At 46.4% G+C, this 19,924-nt stretch overlaps 1 protein-coding gene across 1 annotated transcript in view; it reads right to left on the bottom strand.

The window, feature by feature from the left end:
- Positions 1–19,924, bottom strand: part of atad2b (ATPase family AAA domain containing 2B) — a 61,010-nt gene that overhangs the window by 39,878 nt on the left and 1,208 nt on the right. The window contains exons 2-20 of the mRNA XM_083688919.1: positions 19,144–19,304; positions 18,999–19,030; positions 18,738–18,885; positions 18,519–18,615; positions 18,002–18,134; positions 17,610–17,765; positions 17,310–17,385; positions 16,998–17,099; positions 16,651–16,762; positions 16,309–16,424; positions 15,934–16,108; positions 15,740–15,828; positions 15,404–15,563; positions 13,552–13,642; positions 12,735–13,046; positions 11,529–11,670; positions 10,587–10,773; positions 10,180–10,365; positions 1,698–1,833 (exon numbers count right to left, since the gene is read on the bottom strand). Of these exons, the coding sequence (XP_083545045.1) occupies positions 1,698–1,833; positions 10,180–10,365; positions 10,587–10,773; positions 11,529–11,670; positions 12,735–13,046; positions 13,552–13,642; positions 15,404–15,563; positions 15,740–15,828; positions 15,934–16,108; positions 16,309–16,424; positions 16,651–16,762; positions 16,998–17,099; positions 17,310–17,385; positions 17,610–17,765; positions 18,002–18,134; positions 18,519–18,615; positions 18,738–18,885; positions 18,999–19,030; positions 19,144–19,304 (2,611 nt within the window). The remainder of the gene's footprint in view (positions 1–1,697; positions 1,834–10,179; positions 10,366–10,586; positions 10,774–11,528; positions 11,671–12,734; positions 13,047–13,551; positions 13,643–15,403; positions 15,564–15,739; positions 15,829–15,933; positions 16,109–16,308; positions 16,425–16,650; positions 16,763–16,997; positions 17,100–17,309; positions 17,386–17,609; positions 17,766–18,001; positions 18,135–18,518; positions 18,616–18,737; positions 18,886–18,998; positions 19,031–19,143; positions 19,305–19,924) is intronic.

Genomic DNA, 19,924 nt, shown 5'->3' with positions numbered 1-19,924 from the left:
GACTACAGCCAGCATCTCCTCACACCACAGCACTGAAGAGAGAATGAGTGAGTGATGCAACATTCCTACTTTCCCTCAGCACAACAGACGCATGTGTGCAGATGATGAACAACCGTGCCAGACCAAATAAAACACCCATCCACTTTCTCTTAACACATCAGCCCATGAGGGAAAAGCCTCTCGCTGATGAGGTTGTCTCGCAGCCCTCCTCTCCTCTCCTCTCCTCTCCTCCCCTCTCCTCCCCTCCCCTCCTCTCCCCTCCTCTCCTCAGGCCAGGCACCTGCCAGGCAGCGTCGTTAGCCCAGCTAAACATTAGCATGAGTCGCTCTGCTCGCTAGCCGTCATCCAAAACCCTGAGTGTAATTATGAGTAATAGCGTCGCGTTCCTTTCATAGCGCCGATCTCTCTCCCCTGTCCCTCGGATGCCTCCTCCACAAGCGTACTGTGGTGGGAGTTGGGGGCCTGCTGTTTTATTCAGGGGGACCCCCGAAGAGTGCGGAGCGGGGAGAGCGTGGACCCCTGCCTCGCGTCAATGAGGATCCAGGATCGACAACCAAGAACATTTCCATTTGAAAGCGTCCCGTCGGTGGAGAAGGTCCTGGCGGACAGCTCTCTCACACTGAGACCAAGCGGATGGAAAAGGGAGTATATGTAGGGTGGGGGAGAGAGTATCATACGTTTGTCGGGGGGGGTGGAGAACAACAGGAGGCTACAGACTTCATGCTGTGCTAATCCTACGCTCTTCTACGGAGCCCCTTGGCCTAGTAATGGAAAAAACGTCTGTCCTCTTCATCTTCATGAAGGGGTAATTCATAACATGAAACATTAAAAAAAAAAAAAAAGAAAAAAAAGAAAAAGAAAAAAGCTTTCCAACCAAGAAAACACAAGAGAGATGGAGAGGTATGAGAAAATGTGCTCTCCGTGCGCTATTGATGTCGTGCCAAGATGGTATTCTGCAGTCTTAGTGAAGGCATAACACATCCCAAATGAAAACTGAGAGCAAAATCTGTCTCTTTACCTAACCAGTCAAGATCAGCCGCACCCATATCAGAGGGCTGGAAGCCACCGGAATAAACTCAGCCGCCTTCATTCCTTCGTCGGCTCTGATCAGACAAATCAGGACGGGTCCAATCAAATCCAGACAGATGGCCTACAGCATATTGCTTTCACCTATCCAGTCTATTGAGATCAGCACAGGTGATGGAGAGAGATGTTGGGGGGAGGAAGACACTGCAGACAACTGTGATGCATCCAGAGCGACACTGGTGACCTATTCAGTTCTAGTCCTCATGGAATTCAACTGGTGTGATTTGTAACGGGTGAAGAAACGAGGAAATTGGGGGTAGAAAAGAGGTTTTAAAAAGAAAGAACAACGCATTGAGGAACAAGCAGAAGACAACAGTGCCCTCTAGGACTGAAACTGTATACTAGTTTGCATCTCTGCTCTCCCAGAGGATAAAGAACATCACACCATCGCCAAAACATTAAGCCACAGACAAAGGCAAACATCACAGATTCTCAAACGAACCCCTAGGGCTAGTCCTGGGGCGGGGTACCAACACCCTCTTGTATCCCAGTGGCTAACCCTACCACAATGGGAAAGTGTAGCATCAGCCCCCAGTGAAGCAGATCATTCCACAGGACATGTGCGTATAGAGAGAGAGAGAGAGAGAGAGAGAGAAAGTGTGTGTGTGTACCTGTGTTCCTCTTGCGTGGTGGCCCTCTGGTAGCCTGTACCAAGAGCAGGTCTGTGAAGAACCTCCTCCTGTCCTCCTCGCCAGGTGGAGACAGACTCACCACCTCACCGTAGCTTCTCTGGAACATACTCCTCACCTGGAACAACAACAACAACAACACCACAGCCAGTTAATGTTAATACAGTTAATAACGCGTCACGCAGAAACATTGTGTGTCCAAGACTACGTTCCCCCTCAGGGACAATCACGTTTCTGTATCAATCCATCCACTCACTAACACACATTTACTAGCAAACTAACTTACGTTGCAGTCATATTGACCTCGGAAAAGAACAGTGTCCATTCCCTCTACTCCTTATCAAAACACCTGTCGACAAAATAGTTACCGTGTTTTTTTTCAGCTTAACTTTCACTTTTCAAAAAGAAATGTACTGTTCCCCCAAAGGTGTTACACAAGTGGAGACAGACAAATCTGATATCAGTATTCTGATGGATTAAAAACATGCTGAATTTCAGATGAGGGATAAGTGGAGAGAAACACAACAAGGCACTGTTCTATTAAGTTGGTTGAAGGAGTTCTGATATCGACCGGGTTCCCTTGTCAGTCTGAGTCTGACTGCTAGCTCGGTGGGTGGGTGTGTGTGTGTGTGTGTGTGTGCGCGTGCGTGTCTGTCTGCCACAGCTAATGCAGTGATTGAGCTGGACTCGTGGGGAGCCATCCGTTCCTGTCTGCTAACTTGCAGGAACAAAGTATGGCTGACACTATCCTCCTTTTTCCTATTCTATCCTTCACCCCACCCCAAAAGCCAACAGAGCTTTGAGTAACTTCTCTTGTTCACAACTACTAAGGATGCTAGTCTGTTTCTGCTTTGGCCAGCTTTAATGTTGCTGAATGTAGTATACTAGCAGAGAAAATACCTCTCTATCGACTTGTGGTTTATTCAGGTTGTTTAACCTCATCCTTGTTGTCTGGAGTTAAATGCAGAGCGTGTGGAATAAAAATCCCCCCTGAACTGTGCTGATGGTGTGTGTGTGTGTGTGTGTGTGTGTGTGTGTGTGTGTATGTGTATATGTGTGTCCCTCCCTCCGCACATCAAAAGGGCTGTTGTTTGTATGGATGCAGTATTGATCAGACAGGTGTGATTAGACAGTTTGGAGAAATCAAATTGTAGGGAGCGTTTGTAGAGATGTGAGCAAGCATTTCAGAGTGAATTTGGGGTGGCGGCAGAGTACTGTATGTACCACCTCAACAGGAGAAACAACCTCAGTCCTGGCATCCAATAACAAGCCTGAAAGGCTGCGACCCTGAAGCAGGAATCATCCAACACAAACTCCCACACACCCGTTGATCAGAGCATAGCCAACGTACTAGGTGAAAATCTCTCATTGCTGCTTCCTCCATCCCTCCACGCCTGTCCCTCATAGCTGACAAGGTTAGCCCATCCTTCCAGGTGTACATCTGGACTGGGACTGGCACTGGGTGGTTCAAGGTTCAGGGTTTAGTCTCAAGAGATCCAGCCCCAGGTTAATCCAGCGGGAGGCCGTGCTACTGACACAGCCCAGCCCCACTCCACACTTCCTCCATCGGGCTTTCACATTGATCCTATCCTTCTGTTCTCTCCCTGTCTTTATCTCTCCATCTTGCTCTGCGCTGTCTCTTTTTTCCCCTTCTCTGTGGGCATCTCCGGGACTCTCCACAGGAGGGAGAGATAGAGGGGGTGGACGGGGTGAGGGAGAGAGAGTGGGGAAGGACCGTGATGGAGAGAAGGACGCAGGGAGAGAGAGAGGGGAAGGACAGAGTGAGGGAGAGGAGGGGGGGAAGGAGGAAGAGAGGGGAAGGACAGAGTGGGGGAGGGGAGGAGGGAGGGAGGGAGAAAGAGTGGGGAAGGACCGTGACGGAGAGATGGACGCAGGGAGAGAGAGAGAGGGGAAGGACAGAGTGAGGGAGAGGAGGAGGGGAGTGAGAGAGGGGAAGGACAGAGTGAGGGAGAGGAGGGGGGGAATGTCTGTAGGCAACATACACAAAGTTGTGATTTTATTCTGTACTAAGGCTGCTGGGCTGAGGGAGGAAGATGGGAGGATGAAACATGGGCTGGTATATGGAGAGAGGGATAGATAGGGAGGGTTATATGGAGAGAGGGATAGATAGGGAGGGTTATATGGAGAGAGGGATAGATAGGGAGGGTTATATGGAGAGAGGGATAGATAGGGAGGGTTATATGGAGAGAGGGATAGATAGGGAGGGTTATATGGAGGAAGGGCATGTTGTGAGACCTGGGGAGGGATAGATGGAGGGATGCAGAGAGATCTGGGGAGGGATAGATGGAGGGATGCAGAGAGATCTGGGGAGGGATAGATGGAGGGATGCAGAGAGATCTGGGGAGGGATAGATGGAGTGAGGGGAGGGAAGGGAGGTCTCCTGGCTGATGATCAGTGGAGCACAGCAGTGCAACACCAAAGCCAAACCAGGCCTTTGCTCCACGAGAAATACAACAAATCCTCTGGTCTGGAGGGGCCGACTTAAACGCAAAAAATAATACCGTCTCTCTTTGCACCTCCTTCTCTCTCTTCCCCTCTCTTTCCTCCTCAAATCTATAGAGGCCCGAACTGAGATGTTGCAAGAATACAAAAGAGAGAGACTGACGGATGGACGGATCGATAAACAAATGTTGAAAATAGAGAACAATACTACTATTTGAGGAGTAGATTCAGTAGGCAGTAGGTGCTGAAGAGAGGCTGTGAGTTTATGGCAGGGTTGAATCATATCTTCAGTCTGCCCTTATCAGGTCTTCATTAAAGAAATTTCCTATCCACTTGTATAATCTATTTGCACTTCAAAACAGACATACGTACCCCACCACACACTCTACTATGGTTTCTTCACGGTACCCAAATCAAAAACAGATGTATTGCAGTTATGTGTAGAGCTCTGCCACCAGAGGTTACTCAGGTAGAAAGCTAATTTATCTTCAAAAAGATGAGAAAAACAGCGCCTCTCCTCTTTCTAATTTAACTGAACTGTGGATCAGAACAGGATACGAATATGAATATTTATAGATGAAAAATGTTGGTGTTGGTTGGTGTCTTGCCAATATATGACTGTCTTGTCTTGTTTTGATTTTTAATTCATTGTTATATTATCTTATATTGTTCTTGTATATAACTGTTCTGTACTGTCATGTTTTTTATGTTCCATGTGGACCCCAGGAAGAGTAGTTGGCTGCCTGTAAAAAAAAAAAAAGTGGTATCAGTACATCCCTAGTAGGAGTGGTTCCAAAGGGGTGTCTGCCGGTCCTGGCAGAAGTCCTGACTGCCCACACACTGGTGCTGTGCCTGGCTCTGAAGCCCAGCGCAGAGCCAGTCTGATCAGGTTCAGACACCTCCTACCTCCACACGCTACCCACCCCTACTGCCACCTCCAGTCCAGCACAGATGCTGTTTATGTGGGCATAGATCCCCTGGAGTATGCTGGAGAGACTGGCAGCTGGGACCTCTCTCTCTCTGAGAGAGAGAGAGAGAGAGGGGGGGGGGGGGGAGCGGCAGGAGTGGTGTAGTTCAAGACTAGTGTGGTGCAGAGCAGTGGTGCTGAGAGGACAGCTGCCATCAGTGTGTGCCAGAGCTACAAAACACACTGAGACACACACTGATATTCTAAACCCGCGTGTTTCAGAACACACAGATATTCTAAACCAGCATGTTCCAGAACACACCACATCACTATCCAAGCCTACATCCCCACCCCTCAGCCTACCTAGACAACCATCCTCCTATTTTGTAGTAGAGTACCAACTAACCTGTGCTGTAATTTACAACTCCACTCTCTGTACTTCACTAACCCAGTGCTCAAAACAAATCTCACATCTCTACTCAGATATCTCACCTGATAAAAACTCCATCTTGCAATATATTCACAAACCCCACCAAAAAATAACTTACAGAATACTCTTGGGTTTAAATCGCAAACCCTATCCTAAATTCGGCCCATTTGTTTCACAGACCGAGACTATCCACCCTCCTTAATACTCTTAACCCTCCCTTCTGCAAAAGCCTCAAGTTGGGTGTTGATCGAACGTCATGCAAATATTTGTTATAACTGTCTGAAAATAATAATAAATATTCAATTATATCATGGTGGGAGCACATTTAGCAACCAAATATTACCTTCTTCATGTCAGAGTTGCAGCCTGCATGTTTGTTTGGGTGTCAGTGACGTCCTACTTTATCAGCGTATAACTGAATAAAACGTAGGCCGACGCATCCAATTTTAAATAGAAAACCGATGTATTTATTCAACAGAAAGCAAGAACATCTGGCACAAAAAAAGGTGAGACGTCAACGTGAAAGTAGCACATTAGGAGATGGGAGACAGTTTGATCGATTAGCAATGCAATTATTCATAGTCCTTACTTTACACTGCTATTGGGTAAAGTATATTTATATGAAAATAGACAAAAAAAAAACGTATTCAAACGGTTATGGCAGTTGTTTTTTGGCAGGCCGTCCAAGTATTACTGCATAACCATGGAACCATCACAGCCCTCGCCCCAAGTGGCCTTCGACTCCACAAGTCTCACACATTTTACACTTTGTACAATTCAAAGCCCTCCCCAAAACTTTGCTCCAGTCCAGATGAATGAAGGAGTTAGAGAAGTTGGTTCTCTGTTCTGCACTAGATTATTGATCTGCCTCTAAACAGTAGACCCCCTGTCGTGTGTATGTATGAACCCCCCCTGCTGAGAGAGAGAGAGAGAGAGTGTGTGTGTGTGTGCGTGTACCCCCCTGCTCAGAGTGTGTGTTAATCCAATGCTCAGTGTGTGTGTGTGTGTGTCCCTATACCTCTATTGATCCTGCTGCTGTCTCCGAGCCGAGAGTGGGATTTAATATGATACGTTTCATCAGGCAAGAGAGACCAGGCTCACACTCACACTCACCTCAAGAGAAAATAACCCCTAATCTCAGCCAGAGACCACTCTCACCCAGAGGTTTGAATCAGTGAATCTTCTCAGGGGTTGTTCAAAACAACCTGCTTAGTGTCAGAGAGGGAACATGTAGCAAAAGGTTCTGGTATGTTGCAAAATGAAATAAATCAATCTTCAGTACATTTAAATGGGTGCCATCGTGTTTGAGGATAAGCAAAGGTGTGAGGTCGTCTGATTGATTTCCAGGTTTCAAAACCCAGAAAGCGGTCAGAGTTAAAAGTCATGTCAGAAGCATTTCCACAGACCAAAGAAACTATTCCATTGCCAACAAGAGAAAACCACATGGTAACAAACAGTAAATGCCAGGCTGAAGGGCCTGAGAAGGGAATCGTCACGTTAAAGTTGAATCCCTTCAAAAGGACAGATGTCAACAAGTCAATGTCATCCCTAGTGGCTCTAAAGCCTTTCTGAAAGGGTAAAGGAGTTCCATCCTTTTTGCTCAAAGAGCAGCTATATGGGCTCCTATAAGAGACTCTAGGATGGAGGATAACAGAGAATACATACATCTATGATGTCAGAAACATGAGTGCATGTAGGCTCAGCCTGTGGAACTAATGAGGGTTACTCCTTTGAGAAAGAATCATACAATTGGCAACTATAGTTTAAAGATTATTCTTCAGAAAATGTCTACGTTGAATGGTCGGTGGAAGGTTTTACCACTAGCATATGGCGTACAAGCTTACACCGGTGTAATTCCCGCTACACCGTTACTTTGCCATTCCACCCACCAAGCGCAGGAGCTGACATTTGTTAAATGACATTGTTGATGGGTGAAACCGTGGAACCGTGGATCTTTAGCCTGTTACAGTAGCCAGAGAGAGAGAAGATCAATAATAATAGGTGTGAAGAGACCTGTTGACTTCATCATGGCAGAGGGGGGATCAGGATTCACACCAGACAACAAAGGTCCGAGCATTTCTGCGATGCGAGTGTGTGTGTGTGTGTGTGTGTGTGTGTGTGTGTTGTGCACCGTGAGCTGGCTTCATGTGTGTAGCCTGTTAGCGAACGTTAGCAATGTAGAGCCTAGTCTTATGTAGGTTTATTTATTTTTTTTTAAATAAATAAAAAAGAAGCTTTTCAACATTAACTGCCAAGCACATGACAGAATACTAACTCAATTAATTTAGTTAATTGAATAGGCCACTAGATTTGGTTTGTGATCATGCAGTAAAATACCGGAGGAAATCTTCTGCTGTCACCTGGTGTGCTTAGTGTCTGGGTGTGCTCATTTGACGATGGTGCGTTTTGAGAATTCTGATACCGGTACAAGTCTATCTAGCAGACCAGGTGCTAATGAGCAGACCACAGAGAGAGAATCAACCCTGTGAGCCTTCCACCCTGGAGCAGGGCCATGATCAAGGGCCTTGTCAAAGCACCAATCATCCCCCACTACCACACACACACACACACACACACACACACACACACACACACACACACCCCCTGTGTGGAGCAGGAGGACAAGAAAGGTCAGCTGCTGTGAGCGCTCAATGGTGTGTGTGTGTGTGTGTGTGTGTGTACAAATCATGCACTGACCGCAAAGTCTGATAAGGCCCTTTCACCCTCTTCTGCATTTACACACTGGAGCCATGGCCATGCGCCACCCGACAATACGTTTCAGAGGAGTGCAGAGGAGTGCTTGACTGCTGTTCACGGGAGAAAACCGAACAACAAACAATAGCACCAAAAATATTTGAAAACAATGTGTTGTCGCAGCTTTTGCGCATCGTCTGCTGTCAGGATTTTGTTTAGTTGCTGTTAGTAATACGTTTACTTTTTACTTTTTCCATTAACGAAAATTAGAAGCTAAAGAAGCTTTGTGTGCTTGCTTTAGCTATCTATGTTGTTGGGGCAAAACTCAAAACAAGGTAGGCTAGCCTCATAGAAATAAACAAGGTAGGCTAGCCTCATAGAATAAACAAGGTAGGCTAGCCTCATAGAAATAAACTATCATTGTATAATTTTCCTTATTTGAAGCAAAAAATCTGTGTTCTATCAAAACAAAAGTAAATACAAACTTGTACATTGTAAATGCAATTACATTAAATGGGAAGTGTATTTTACCTTTATGTTAAGCCTCATACAGACTATAAGGAAAGATAAGGAATATTGAGATATATATTGTGTTACGCCCAAATGTCAGATAATACTGAAATATATATTTGAGGTCATATCACCCAGCACTAGCTCACACTCACCTCAAGAGAAAAGAACCCCTGACCTCAGCCAGAGACCACTCTCACCCCAGAGGTTTGAATCAGTGAATCGTCTCAGGGGTTGTTCAAAACAACCTGCTTAGTGTCAGAGAGGGAACATGTAGCAGAAGGTTCAGGCCTGGTGCAAAATGAAATAAATCTCCCTCTCACTGTAGTGCTAGATAGAACTTTGTAGAATACAGCAAATCTCAGGAGAACATAAACATTCCGTCACAGCAAATAGTCCATGATCCGGAAGCCCAATCAATTCTGTGATATGCCATATGCATTTTATAGAATAATATTGGGTAGTGGGTTCACAATTTTACCTTTTCTGAGCTCCCAGATTTGCTGTTGTTCCCCTTTAAAGGTCATGAAGCAATTTCTACAGACCAAATAAACTATTCCATTGCTACCCAGAGAAAACCACCTTGTAACAAACAATAATGGCAGGTCTGAGAAAAGGGAATCGTCACTTTAAAGTTGAATCCCTTCAAAAGGATACGTCAACAAGTCAGTCATACCTAGTGGCTCTGAAGCCTTTCTGAAAGGGTAAAGGAGTTCTATCCTTTTTGCACAATCTCAAAGAGCAGCTATATGGGCTCCTATAAAAGTCTCGGATCATGTTGGAGGATAACAGAGAATACATAGATCTATGATGTCAGAAACATGAGTGCATGTAGGCTCAGCCTGTGGAACTAATGGGGGGGTACTTCTTTTAGAGAGAGAGGGGTGAAGGCCTCTCCGTCTATCTAGCAGACCAGGTGCTAATGAGCAGACCACAGAGAGAGAATCAACGCTGTGAGCCTCTCACCCTGGAGCAGGGCCATGATCAAGCGCTTTGCCAAAGCACCAATCACCCCCCACCCCCCTCCGATGTAGAACCCTGTGTGGAGCAGGAGGGCAAGTAAGGCCGGCTGCTGTAAGGTCTCAATGGTGTCCCAGGGTGTGTGTGTGTGTGTGTGTGTGTGTGTGTTTTGGGCGCAGGCTGCCAACCCCCAGACGTAATTAAACCCCGTCTGTTGTCGACTACAGAGGGCCTCTCTTTACTCTCTGTCTCCTTTCCCTTTCCTCCCCAATTCCCACTGACTCTGGCCTGGCTGGCACATGCCATGGTGGGCACAGGGAATCATATATCCAGCAAGAGGGGGAAAGATGGAACTGAGTCAAAAGGAAAGATACCCAGGGAGATGCGGTGTGAGTGAGGCGGATAATGAGGGAAGGTAGCGGCGGTGGGTAGAAAAAGAGAGAACAGTGTGTGTGTGTGTGTGTGTGTGTGTGTGTGTGTGTGTGTGTGTGTGTGTGTACCTCCTCTGGTAGCTGTGTGTAGTTGCTCTCTGCGGTAGCGAGGATGAGGATGGGGGTGAAGGAGGGTACGTCCTGTAGCAGAGTGAAGAAGGTGCTCTTCATAGTGTCACTGACAGCTTCCCACCAATCAGCGATGTGAGGCATGAACACCACGCTGGGCACGCTCCGACGAGCCTCACGGAACACCTAGACACACGCACACGCACAACGTTAACCAACTCAAAAAGGTACCAGAAAGGTAAGAAAAGACGGCACCGTCACACAAACTCTACTGCCATTCTAGTCGTTTCATATATATATACACGAGCTACTGGTGTGTGAGGGGATTACGGTCGGCGATTTCGACTCGACCAAACAAATCCTTGGTGGGGTACATCCCTAGAGTGTCTGGAGCAGATGTGTGTTACCTGAGCGCAGGACTCCTCTGGGGTCTTGGCACTGACAGAGTAGAGTGTTGGAAGGTCTAGGAGGTGGACAGAGAGCTTGTCCAGGTGATGGAGCAGAGCGGGGGCCAGGTGAGAGCTCTGCCCTGAGCCTGGGGGTCCAGTCAGCAGCAGGCGAGGCCGGTACGACGTGGGCTGGTGAAGGGCGGAACTGGGGGGGGGGGGTTGAGTGAGATCATCATCATCATCATCATCATCAAGCGTACACGTATGATGACGAGGAATATTGATGTAGAGCTTTCTAATATTTTTATCAAGAATTTGCTCCAATTGCCAAATAAGAAAAATGTTAATGTCAGTACAAACTTCATCCTCAGTTATTGTGGTTATCATAGTTTTCATCCTTCCATTATCAATAAATCCATCATTCTCCAGTTGGTTGATGTTGCTAACCCTAACTATGGCAGAGGATCACTGCTCCGTGGTCATATCTTATCATGTTGGCCCTTTTACTCAATAAAGATCAGATAACCTGCCTTTCAGACTGATGGGAATCTGATGAGAGCCATTTCTCTTTCCTGTTACACTGACGACAGCACAGTAATGATAAAAGGTTTGACTGTCGAATCACTCGACCGCTGTCATTTTACTTGAGTCCACAAGGTGGCAGCAAAACACCACAATAGTAGCTAATCATAGATCATTTCTAGAATACGGCAGTCAGTGCCAGGGCCAGCTTTTTACTCCCGATCCTGGAGAGCTACAGGGTGTGCAGATTTTCTGTTATAGCCCAGCGCTAACACACCTGATTCATCACATTCCTGACTATTACTTTACCATTTGAAACAGGTGTGTTTGTGCTAAGCTGAAAAAAAGCTGCAAACACTATACACTCTTGTGTCCTCCAAGGACCAGCAAGTGAATCCAGGGCTAGGGTGGAGGGTTGTAGTTGGTCAGTAGACTCACGTGGTGAAATGTAGGAAGGGTGTGTGTGCCGTAGAGGAAGTGCGTCTCTTTGGGGATGCTGGCTGGACGTCGTAGATAGAGGGAGCTCCGCCCTCGGTGTCCTCATCGCTGTAGTCCTCCTCTAGCAGCTGATTGTCACCATCTACCACAAGATAGACCAGAGTCAGACGTGTGTGTGTGTGTGTGTGTGTGTGTGTATGTGTATGTGTGTGTGTGTGTGTGTGTGTGTGTGTGTGTGTGTGTGTGTGTGTGTGTTTGTGTGTGTGTTTGTGTGTGTGTGTGTGTGAGTCAGACAGGTGTGTGTATGCTTGGTCAATTAGAGAACTTCAAATTGAGATATACAAATTGGGCAAATTATAATTATTTCCAATTTAATCTACATAACACGTTTGAAATATAATTTCCATATATAATATGCTCAAAGCAAGATTCAAAGTGCTTCAAATTAAAGAAAAAAAACTCCTCCATTTCTAGCCTTAGAACAGCAATTGCTCCGGAAAAACATAAAAAAAACGGGGGGCTTATTAAAAATAATGTCACGGACTATTAGACAGATAGAGCGGTGTAGTAAATTGAAGTCATTAAAGGAGCAGCAAAGATAAAACTCCCAGCAGAAATCTCCCACTGGCCGAGACTCATTCTGTGGCTAATCTACTGTAGCCACTCTCCCACTGACAGGAGTGAGACTTCAGTTAGCACAGAGCTACGTTATGTGCTGCGTTATGGCAGGCCAGTTATCACCTCTCAGTGCTGTAACAAAGAAAGAGGAGGACAAACGAGAGAGACAGCCTGGAGTGTTAGCTTTAATATCTACTGTTCCTCAGTGCTGGAGGGAAGCAACTGAAAGAGACACAGGCAAGGAAAGCGAAAGAGAGGGAAAGAGAAAGTGAGAGACCAAGAAATAGACAGAGGGTCAAATAGGGTGGGCCGATATGAGACATTGACTATGAGTGATATTTGGAGCATATTGTGATATCTGGAGCATAATGTGATATTGTTGCTGAGCATATTGTGATATTGTTATCTTATAGAAAATAAGCCAGACGTACGCTATGCGCTTCAGTTCATTCATTTTTACTCACGCTGACATGTCTCCACCATACCTCAGCAGTGAACAATGTTATCGTATATCGTGATAGTATTGTGAAGTAATATTGTGAATAAGAATTTGGATATTGGGTCAAACATATCTATCCCACTCCCTACCACATATGTTGTCCCGGTCTCGTTGCTCGGCGTGGGGGAAGACTCGGAGCAGGGATCCGAGCACCTCTGACAGCGCGTTGGCCAGCAGGGGGCGCAGTGTGGAGGACAGGGCTCGGCCGGGGGGGGCCAGGGCCCTCTGGGAGGCCGGTACGATGTTCCGGAGGGCTCGGCTGAAGTCCTGGGGCCCTAGTACAATGGAGGACACGTCCAGCTGAAGCTTCACGCTGCTGCCGTAGATCTGAGGGTAGCGACGCCGCAACGCCACCAACGCAGCCTCCGTGCAAAGTGCTTTGATGTCTGCGCCGCAGTAGCCTGGGAGAGGGCGAGGGCAGGGCAGGGAAGGGGTTAAAGTTCAGACAGGAATGCATCATACGATATGATTATGGAATCTTCCGCTCGGTTCAACTTTCCTCTCTGGGTTTAGTAGAAGAAGAATTGTGTCCGAGCACAGTTGAATAGCGCCATGTCAGGTCAGACAATGCCTCTCTGTGCGAACACACATCTAATTTCACTCAGTTTGGTTAGACGCTGTAGCTAAAGTAGGTTACATAAACACTGTCTTGCTCTAATGGCAGTGGTTTTGGATGGTGGTGATGAGTTGGCTCAAGGTAGACGTTACCACTAGAACACGCTTATACCCTTCTCTCCATAACCCTCAGGACACAGTAAAACTGTGACATGCTGAATCCTAGAGATGGGATCCTAGATGGACATTAGCACGATTGCCAATTCTGATACAACATACAGGCTACGTTGTGCATGCTGACTGGTCCCTGGCGGAGGAAGAGCAGGGTAAAGAAACGTCTCTCTCTCTCACCAACACATTTCTCTGCCAGCTCATCCACAAAGGGCTCGGCCAGTTTAGGGCTCCATTCCCGCGTGTGGATGTCCAGGATGTGCTTTCTGGCCTGTGAGAGAGGGAAGAGATAAGACAGGCCGTTCAACGCACGTACACGCACACACACACCTTATCAGTTAAATGACTCATCTTGGGGAATTACATTTGCTGATTTGTATTTTAAATGGTCAGAAAAAAGATTTGACCTTCTGTAAGTGTATTTCATGCTATTCTAATATCTACATAGTTTTTAAGATCTTTAGCAACAGTTTGCCTACCCCTTGCCTACCTCTTTTTGACTTGATGCGTGCCTACACATCCTCCTCTCTGGCTCCCTCCCCTCCGTGCTCTGTCATAATGCACATCCAACCTTCTCTCTCTCACTCTTCGTGTGTAAATCCGCCTATCTGCCTTTTTTCGAGAGACATTTGCAATGTCTTCAAATAGATGAACACTTCTTTCCTAGCTAGCAAGTCTGTTAGCTTGGTGTGCTGTCACTGTGTAATAGACGAACTCCCAATTCTTCTTTGTGGAGCTCTCATAAGCCGCTCTGACACACTGTTGCGATGTGTGCCTAGCCACCTGCACTGACACACTGTTGAAATGTTCGCTAATATGTTTTTTCTCCCCTTGACAATAACAAACGATTTGCCCATTCATATTAAACTTCAGCACTGAGGTAAACCATATTGGTGTAAATGGACAGTAGTCATGTATTTTACAGCAGCTGCAGCAACCTCTGCATGGTCCTAAAAATTACCCGCCTGCTTACCAGCCCATGCATTTGTATTTTTTTGTGGGTCCATCTTTTACATTACGGAAATTTGTAATCGATTAACGTGGGAAGGTCAGTCGAAAGCTAAATTAAACGAAATGTGCATCCCTAACACATGCACGCACACACACACTCTCCCTGAACCAGCTTTCATCACTCAGCCAATCGAAATCTAGAGGATTAGTTGATTATATTGACTGGGTTGCTGGTGGGCTGGGTTGGGACAAAACCCTCCACACACTACAGCCCCTCCAGGACCAGGAGTGAGGAACACTGCTCCAAACCCACAGCAGCAGGTCTGTGATCAGTGAGGGCTCTCTGCTGAGGTGGTTTGATGACTAGAGCACAGATATTGGGCTTTAATTACCCCCAATCCCGCTGTGAGGACAAACGATAGGAGGCGACCAATTAGAGGCTCTCCAGGAATAGCGGCTTGCTACCAACAGCAGTTCTGAGGCTAATGCAACATCACATGCCTCTCACAGACACACACTATATACATTCTGATGACAGTGAACCAAGGATAGAAATACTCATAGGAAAGGGTCCCCTTCATATTATTTTTTTTAAAGTGACAAAAAAAAAAAAAAACTCATACACTCAAAATATCCCAAACACAAAGCATGTCTCAGGGGCCAGAATAACAGCTGGAGGGCTGCTGCTAATAATGCCAACACTGCTGTGAGTCTATGAGTAAGACTTTTAATCTGAATTACCTCAATATGGCTCCAGCTGTGCAAGCGTGCATTCTCTGTAAACTGTATGCTGTTATTGCTTGGCAACTACACAATATGAGAAATAAAAGCCCCCTGAAGGGCTGTGTTATTTACACAGTTTGACTTCCTGAATAAAATGTAATATATAAATATATAAAAATGTTTCTTACAACGCATATGGCAGGTAAAGGCTCTAGTCTAGAAGAGGCCTTCAGACTTGCACTGACACAATCGCCCAATCAACCCACAAACACGTGGAAACTCCATCTAGCCAACCTAGGACGCCTGTGAGAGAGAAATAACTCCAACTGCAACTGGATTCTATTCGACTCCCTCTCACCTTCTTGTCAGGCAGGTTGAACAGAAACTCCCGGTCGAATCGGCCAGGCCTCCTGAGTGCGGGATCGATAGAGTCAAGTCTGTTAGTAGCACCGATGACCACTATCTCCCCTCGACTGTCCAACCCGTCCATTAGGGCCAGCAAAGTGGACACTATAGAGCTGGGGAGAGAAGGAGGGATGGACAGTTTTCTGGTCAACACATTGAATGACATGACTACTCATTTTTTATAAAAGTTAAACACATAGGCTTAACACAAATGTGCAAGAGAGATGGAAAACCTAAACAAGCTCACATGAACACCTCACTAGGATGGTGATAAAAAACTGAACCTTACCTGTGTATCTGGTCCTGCCTGCTCGAGCGTACAGGGGCCAGCCCGTCTATCTCATCAAAGAAGATGATGGAGGGCCTCATCAGATAGGCCTACAGACAGACACAACTGTCACACAACCACAACACTGACCAGTGGAAAAGACTGAGAGGAGCCGGTCCAATACATAATCTCCCCTCCCTGCCCTATTGGCTGACCTGGTCGAAGAGTAGGCGTAGCTGTCGTTCTGATTCGCCGACCCACTTGCTGAGGCAGTCTGCTCCTTTCCTCATGAAGAAGGAGACCTTCTTGTCTCCCTGGCTACACTCGTTAGCCAGCGCCCGCGCCACAAGGGTCTTCCCTGTCCCCGGGGGGCCGTAGAACAGACACCCTCTACAGGGGGGAGGAGGAGGGAGACGTAAGGTGAGAGGAAGATGGTCTACTATTACTGGGGGCTTCCTTGGTATTCAACAACTCAACCTAGGCCTTTGTTCTGTGACAGAAGGTGAGCGCTGGTAACTACAACACAAAAACAAATACTACCAAATCAAGTATAATCGCAACAGAATGTTTTAAGTGTCTTCTCTTCTCACCTGGGTGGCTGTATTTTAAACCTCTCAAAGACCTCTGGGTAGAGCAGAGGAAACACCACCATCTCTTTCAGGGACTGGATGTGGTTAGCAAGGCCTCCCACGCTGTCAAACTTCACCTGCGGAGAGAAACCATGTGGTAAATACACTCAGAGACCCCTAATACAGCAATGTATTCATATTAATGTGCATAGGCAAATGAGAACTCAGGGATCGGCACAAAATAGAAAACCAGAAAAAGACACAGATGTAAAGAAGTGGTAAAATTCCTGAAGAAAAAACAAATCACTTCTCTAAGGACTGCTGGTGAATAAAGGAAAAAAAGCAAGGGTCCCCAGTGCTCACCGAGGCATCAAGGTTCATGGGGTCCACGTCTGCTAAGCTGGCTCCCACCTTCACCCGGTCACGCAGCACTCCACTAGCCAGGTCCTCTGCCCGCAGGTTCATAGGTAAGCACCTGACCATCAACAACAACAACATCATTGATTGGTTATATTGCAAATCAAAATGCGGTAGTATACATTGAAGCCAACACGGTAACAAAACAGCTAAATGATAGCATATTATAGCACATAGGATCTGTTTGCCTTCTGCCTCCAAAAATATCTCAAGTGTGAAAAATAAGTGCCTGAGATCGAAGAGGTCACAGAGAGAGAGAGAGGGAGAGGAGGGGGGGGGGGGGGGGGGGTCACCTGTTCCTGGCCCTGGTCATGCTCTTGCTTTTCCTTCTCTCAAATCGCTCCTCGTCAGACGATGACGTGGTGTCACTACTGTGGATGGCATGCTTCTTCACTCTGGATAAGAGGTGTGAAAAAAAATCACTCAATAAAACATCATCTTACTTGTGTCAGAAAGCCCTGGTCCATCACAGTTTAAACGCCACGGCTGGTACAGAAGATTTCACAGGTGCTGGGTAAATAGCTTTGACGGAACCTAAACAGTGGTTTTTTGTTTTTTTTCCTCCACTTTCTTGACAAATTGAATGACACTCTTAAGATTCCAACCTTATATGACTTCTTCTTGCGGGGGACCTATGGGTGTCAAACAGAGAGGTCTTGCTTTGCTTTCTGTTCACTGGCTCTGAAAAGACACAAGGACAAAAGGGCTGTTATTGAGGCATCAACCATCATGGCACACTATAATCTAGTAGCCGTAACACAAAAGAATGGTCTGACACATTGACTTAAAACCTGACGAGGGTAGCTGAATGCTTTCTTCAAGTTATATGAGATACACAAGAAGCATCTCAGGAAATAGTTACAAACCTAACTAACTGAACATAAATAATCAACAGCTAATCTTACCAATAGGGGGCGCCTCGTATCGCTGCACGGTCTTGCGCTGCCTCAGGTTGTAGGGCCTGTCGTTCTCTTCTCCTGCCTCCTCTGCTTCATCCCCTTCATCATCCTCATCATCATCACCCTCTGCATCCTCATCATCCGCTCCCTCCTCATGAGATTCTGAGAGGAAGCAACATCATTGTTATATACAACTGGAGATAGCCTTTTCAAAACGTTTTCAAGTGTGTGCAAACAACCACAACTTATAGCAAAATAAGAAAACAAGGGATCATCCCATCAAAACAGTTGTGCTCAATCGCCATTTGAAGGGACCTGACCCCTATGCTGCATAAGTGTATTTTACTCCTCATTTAAATTCCCTAAACTAATTCACACAAGCAACACAGAAGATAGACCTTCTGTCCCTTCTTCTTCCTCCTCATCTTCCTCCTCCATTTTGCCCAGGACTTTGTGGTGTGTCTGCATGCCAAAGGTGTTCCTCCGCATTGATTTCCTCCTCTTCACACGCGAGTACATATCCATGTTTTCCTAAAAGAAGAGCATTGGATGAGAGGGAAGTCCAGGAGTGGTACAGGGTAATTGGGGCACAATACTTGTAGACAATGCTTCAATCGAACTCTGGTGCCCAATCTGAGATCAAATCCTAGTTCCTACTAATAGACACTTCTTGTAGACCTGAGGAGATCAGATGGGGTATAAGAGACATGGTGGAAACTCTACCTAGTCTACCAGAGGGTTAAGTGGAGCCATCGCCACATCTCTGTAGGTGAAGCTCCTGTTTACACCCATCAAATCCTTTCAGATCTAGCATAGGTGTCTAGGGTTAGGAACTAGTATCTTATGTTCGACTGGGCATGGGAGACACAAGGAGAATATGACTTCAAGTCTTCCAGCGGTGACAATAAGACTTACCACCTCAGTGTCGGTCCACATGCGGAGTCTCTCCACCTCACGATTCTGTCTGATGCTGCTGATGTTGTCCATCTCCTGAAGAACAGCTTCCGCTGTACTGAACACAGGAACACACTGTTTAAGTACTGGTAGAGGAATTAGGCTGTTACCTGTTGGCACGTGGTCAAATAGCAGGCTGTGAGTTGTGTGTTTGTGTGTGTGTGTGTGTGTGTGTGTTACCTGTTCACAAGCTGGTCGAACAGTAAGCTCTGGTTGAGGTGTTCAAACTGGCTCTTCCTCACTCTGCAGCTCCTCTTCAGCTCCACATGTCCGTTCATATGAGAGTGGTCACCTCCCCCATCTTCCTCATCCCGCTGGCTCTTATGGGCTGCAGGTGTTACCATAAACAAGAGGTCAAAGGTCAAAACAGGTGTCAAATTAAGACAGTTCAACTCCCTGCAACATTCACATACAAACTACAAATTAAAAATCTGACATTACCATGTCCATTTTGCAGGGCTCCAGAGGACAACCTGAAAAGAGAAAGTGAAATGTGTAAATGCAAACACATTGGAAACAAATACCTTATCCACAGGCACTTGAAGTTGAACCCACGACTGAGGGGACATTCATGGTCCCAACTCACCTGGTGCGATAGGTGGGCATGCCCCAGCTGACTCTCTGGCCCTTGGCCTTTGGAGATGGTGAGGTATCACTGGAGCTGGGGGTGGTTTGCCTGCGTGTTCGTTTCGAGGGGGGAGACAAGTGCGGACTGCTGGGACTGCTCACATCACTACCGGGGTCCTTCTGAGGAGAGGAGCGAAATACAGCTCTTAGAGAAGGCGAGAGAGAGAACAACTTATACAGTGAAAGAAAGAGGGAGTGAGAGCTAGCAGAAAAGAAAGAAGATTACTCCAAGGCAATACTTGCCTTGGAGTAATCACATATTTTTTGGCAGGTGAAAGCAGGGTTTACACTATAGACTGAATCAATCCAGTCAAGTCAGATATGTGATACCTTCTTAAGTATGGTGGTGGGGCGTGGGGGGTGAGATGCATTTTCTATGTATTCGAACAGAGCAAGGGGAACTGAATGGAGCAAGAGGTATCTAAGAGACAGGGTTAGACTCCTTGACGCATCTACTAACACACTGAGGAGCATTGGAGAAGATACCCATGTCCTTGATGCTCACATCCTTCACAGTCTTTAAGCCTCAGTTCCCTATTGATAGAACAACACAACCCTTCTGCCGTCATAGACCAATACTACCAGCCTGCAGAGAGGTTAGCTTGACAATCAGCTAGACAAGAGATTTGCATCACAAATCAATGACTGTGTGCAGGCAGTCTTTTAGGTGCCTGTTCTCTCAACATTTCCTCACTGTTCATTCCAGATCGTTTTTCCATCTATTCTTCTTTGTATAGGCT

Source organism: Argentina silus (genome assembly GCF_951799395.1).
Source record: "Argentina silus genome assembly, chromosome: 17".
NCBI lineage: Eukaryota > Metazoa > Chordata > Actinopteri > Argentiniformes > Argentinidae > Argentina > Argentina silus.
This window is presented reverse-complemented; position numbering and strand designations above follow the sequence as displayed.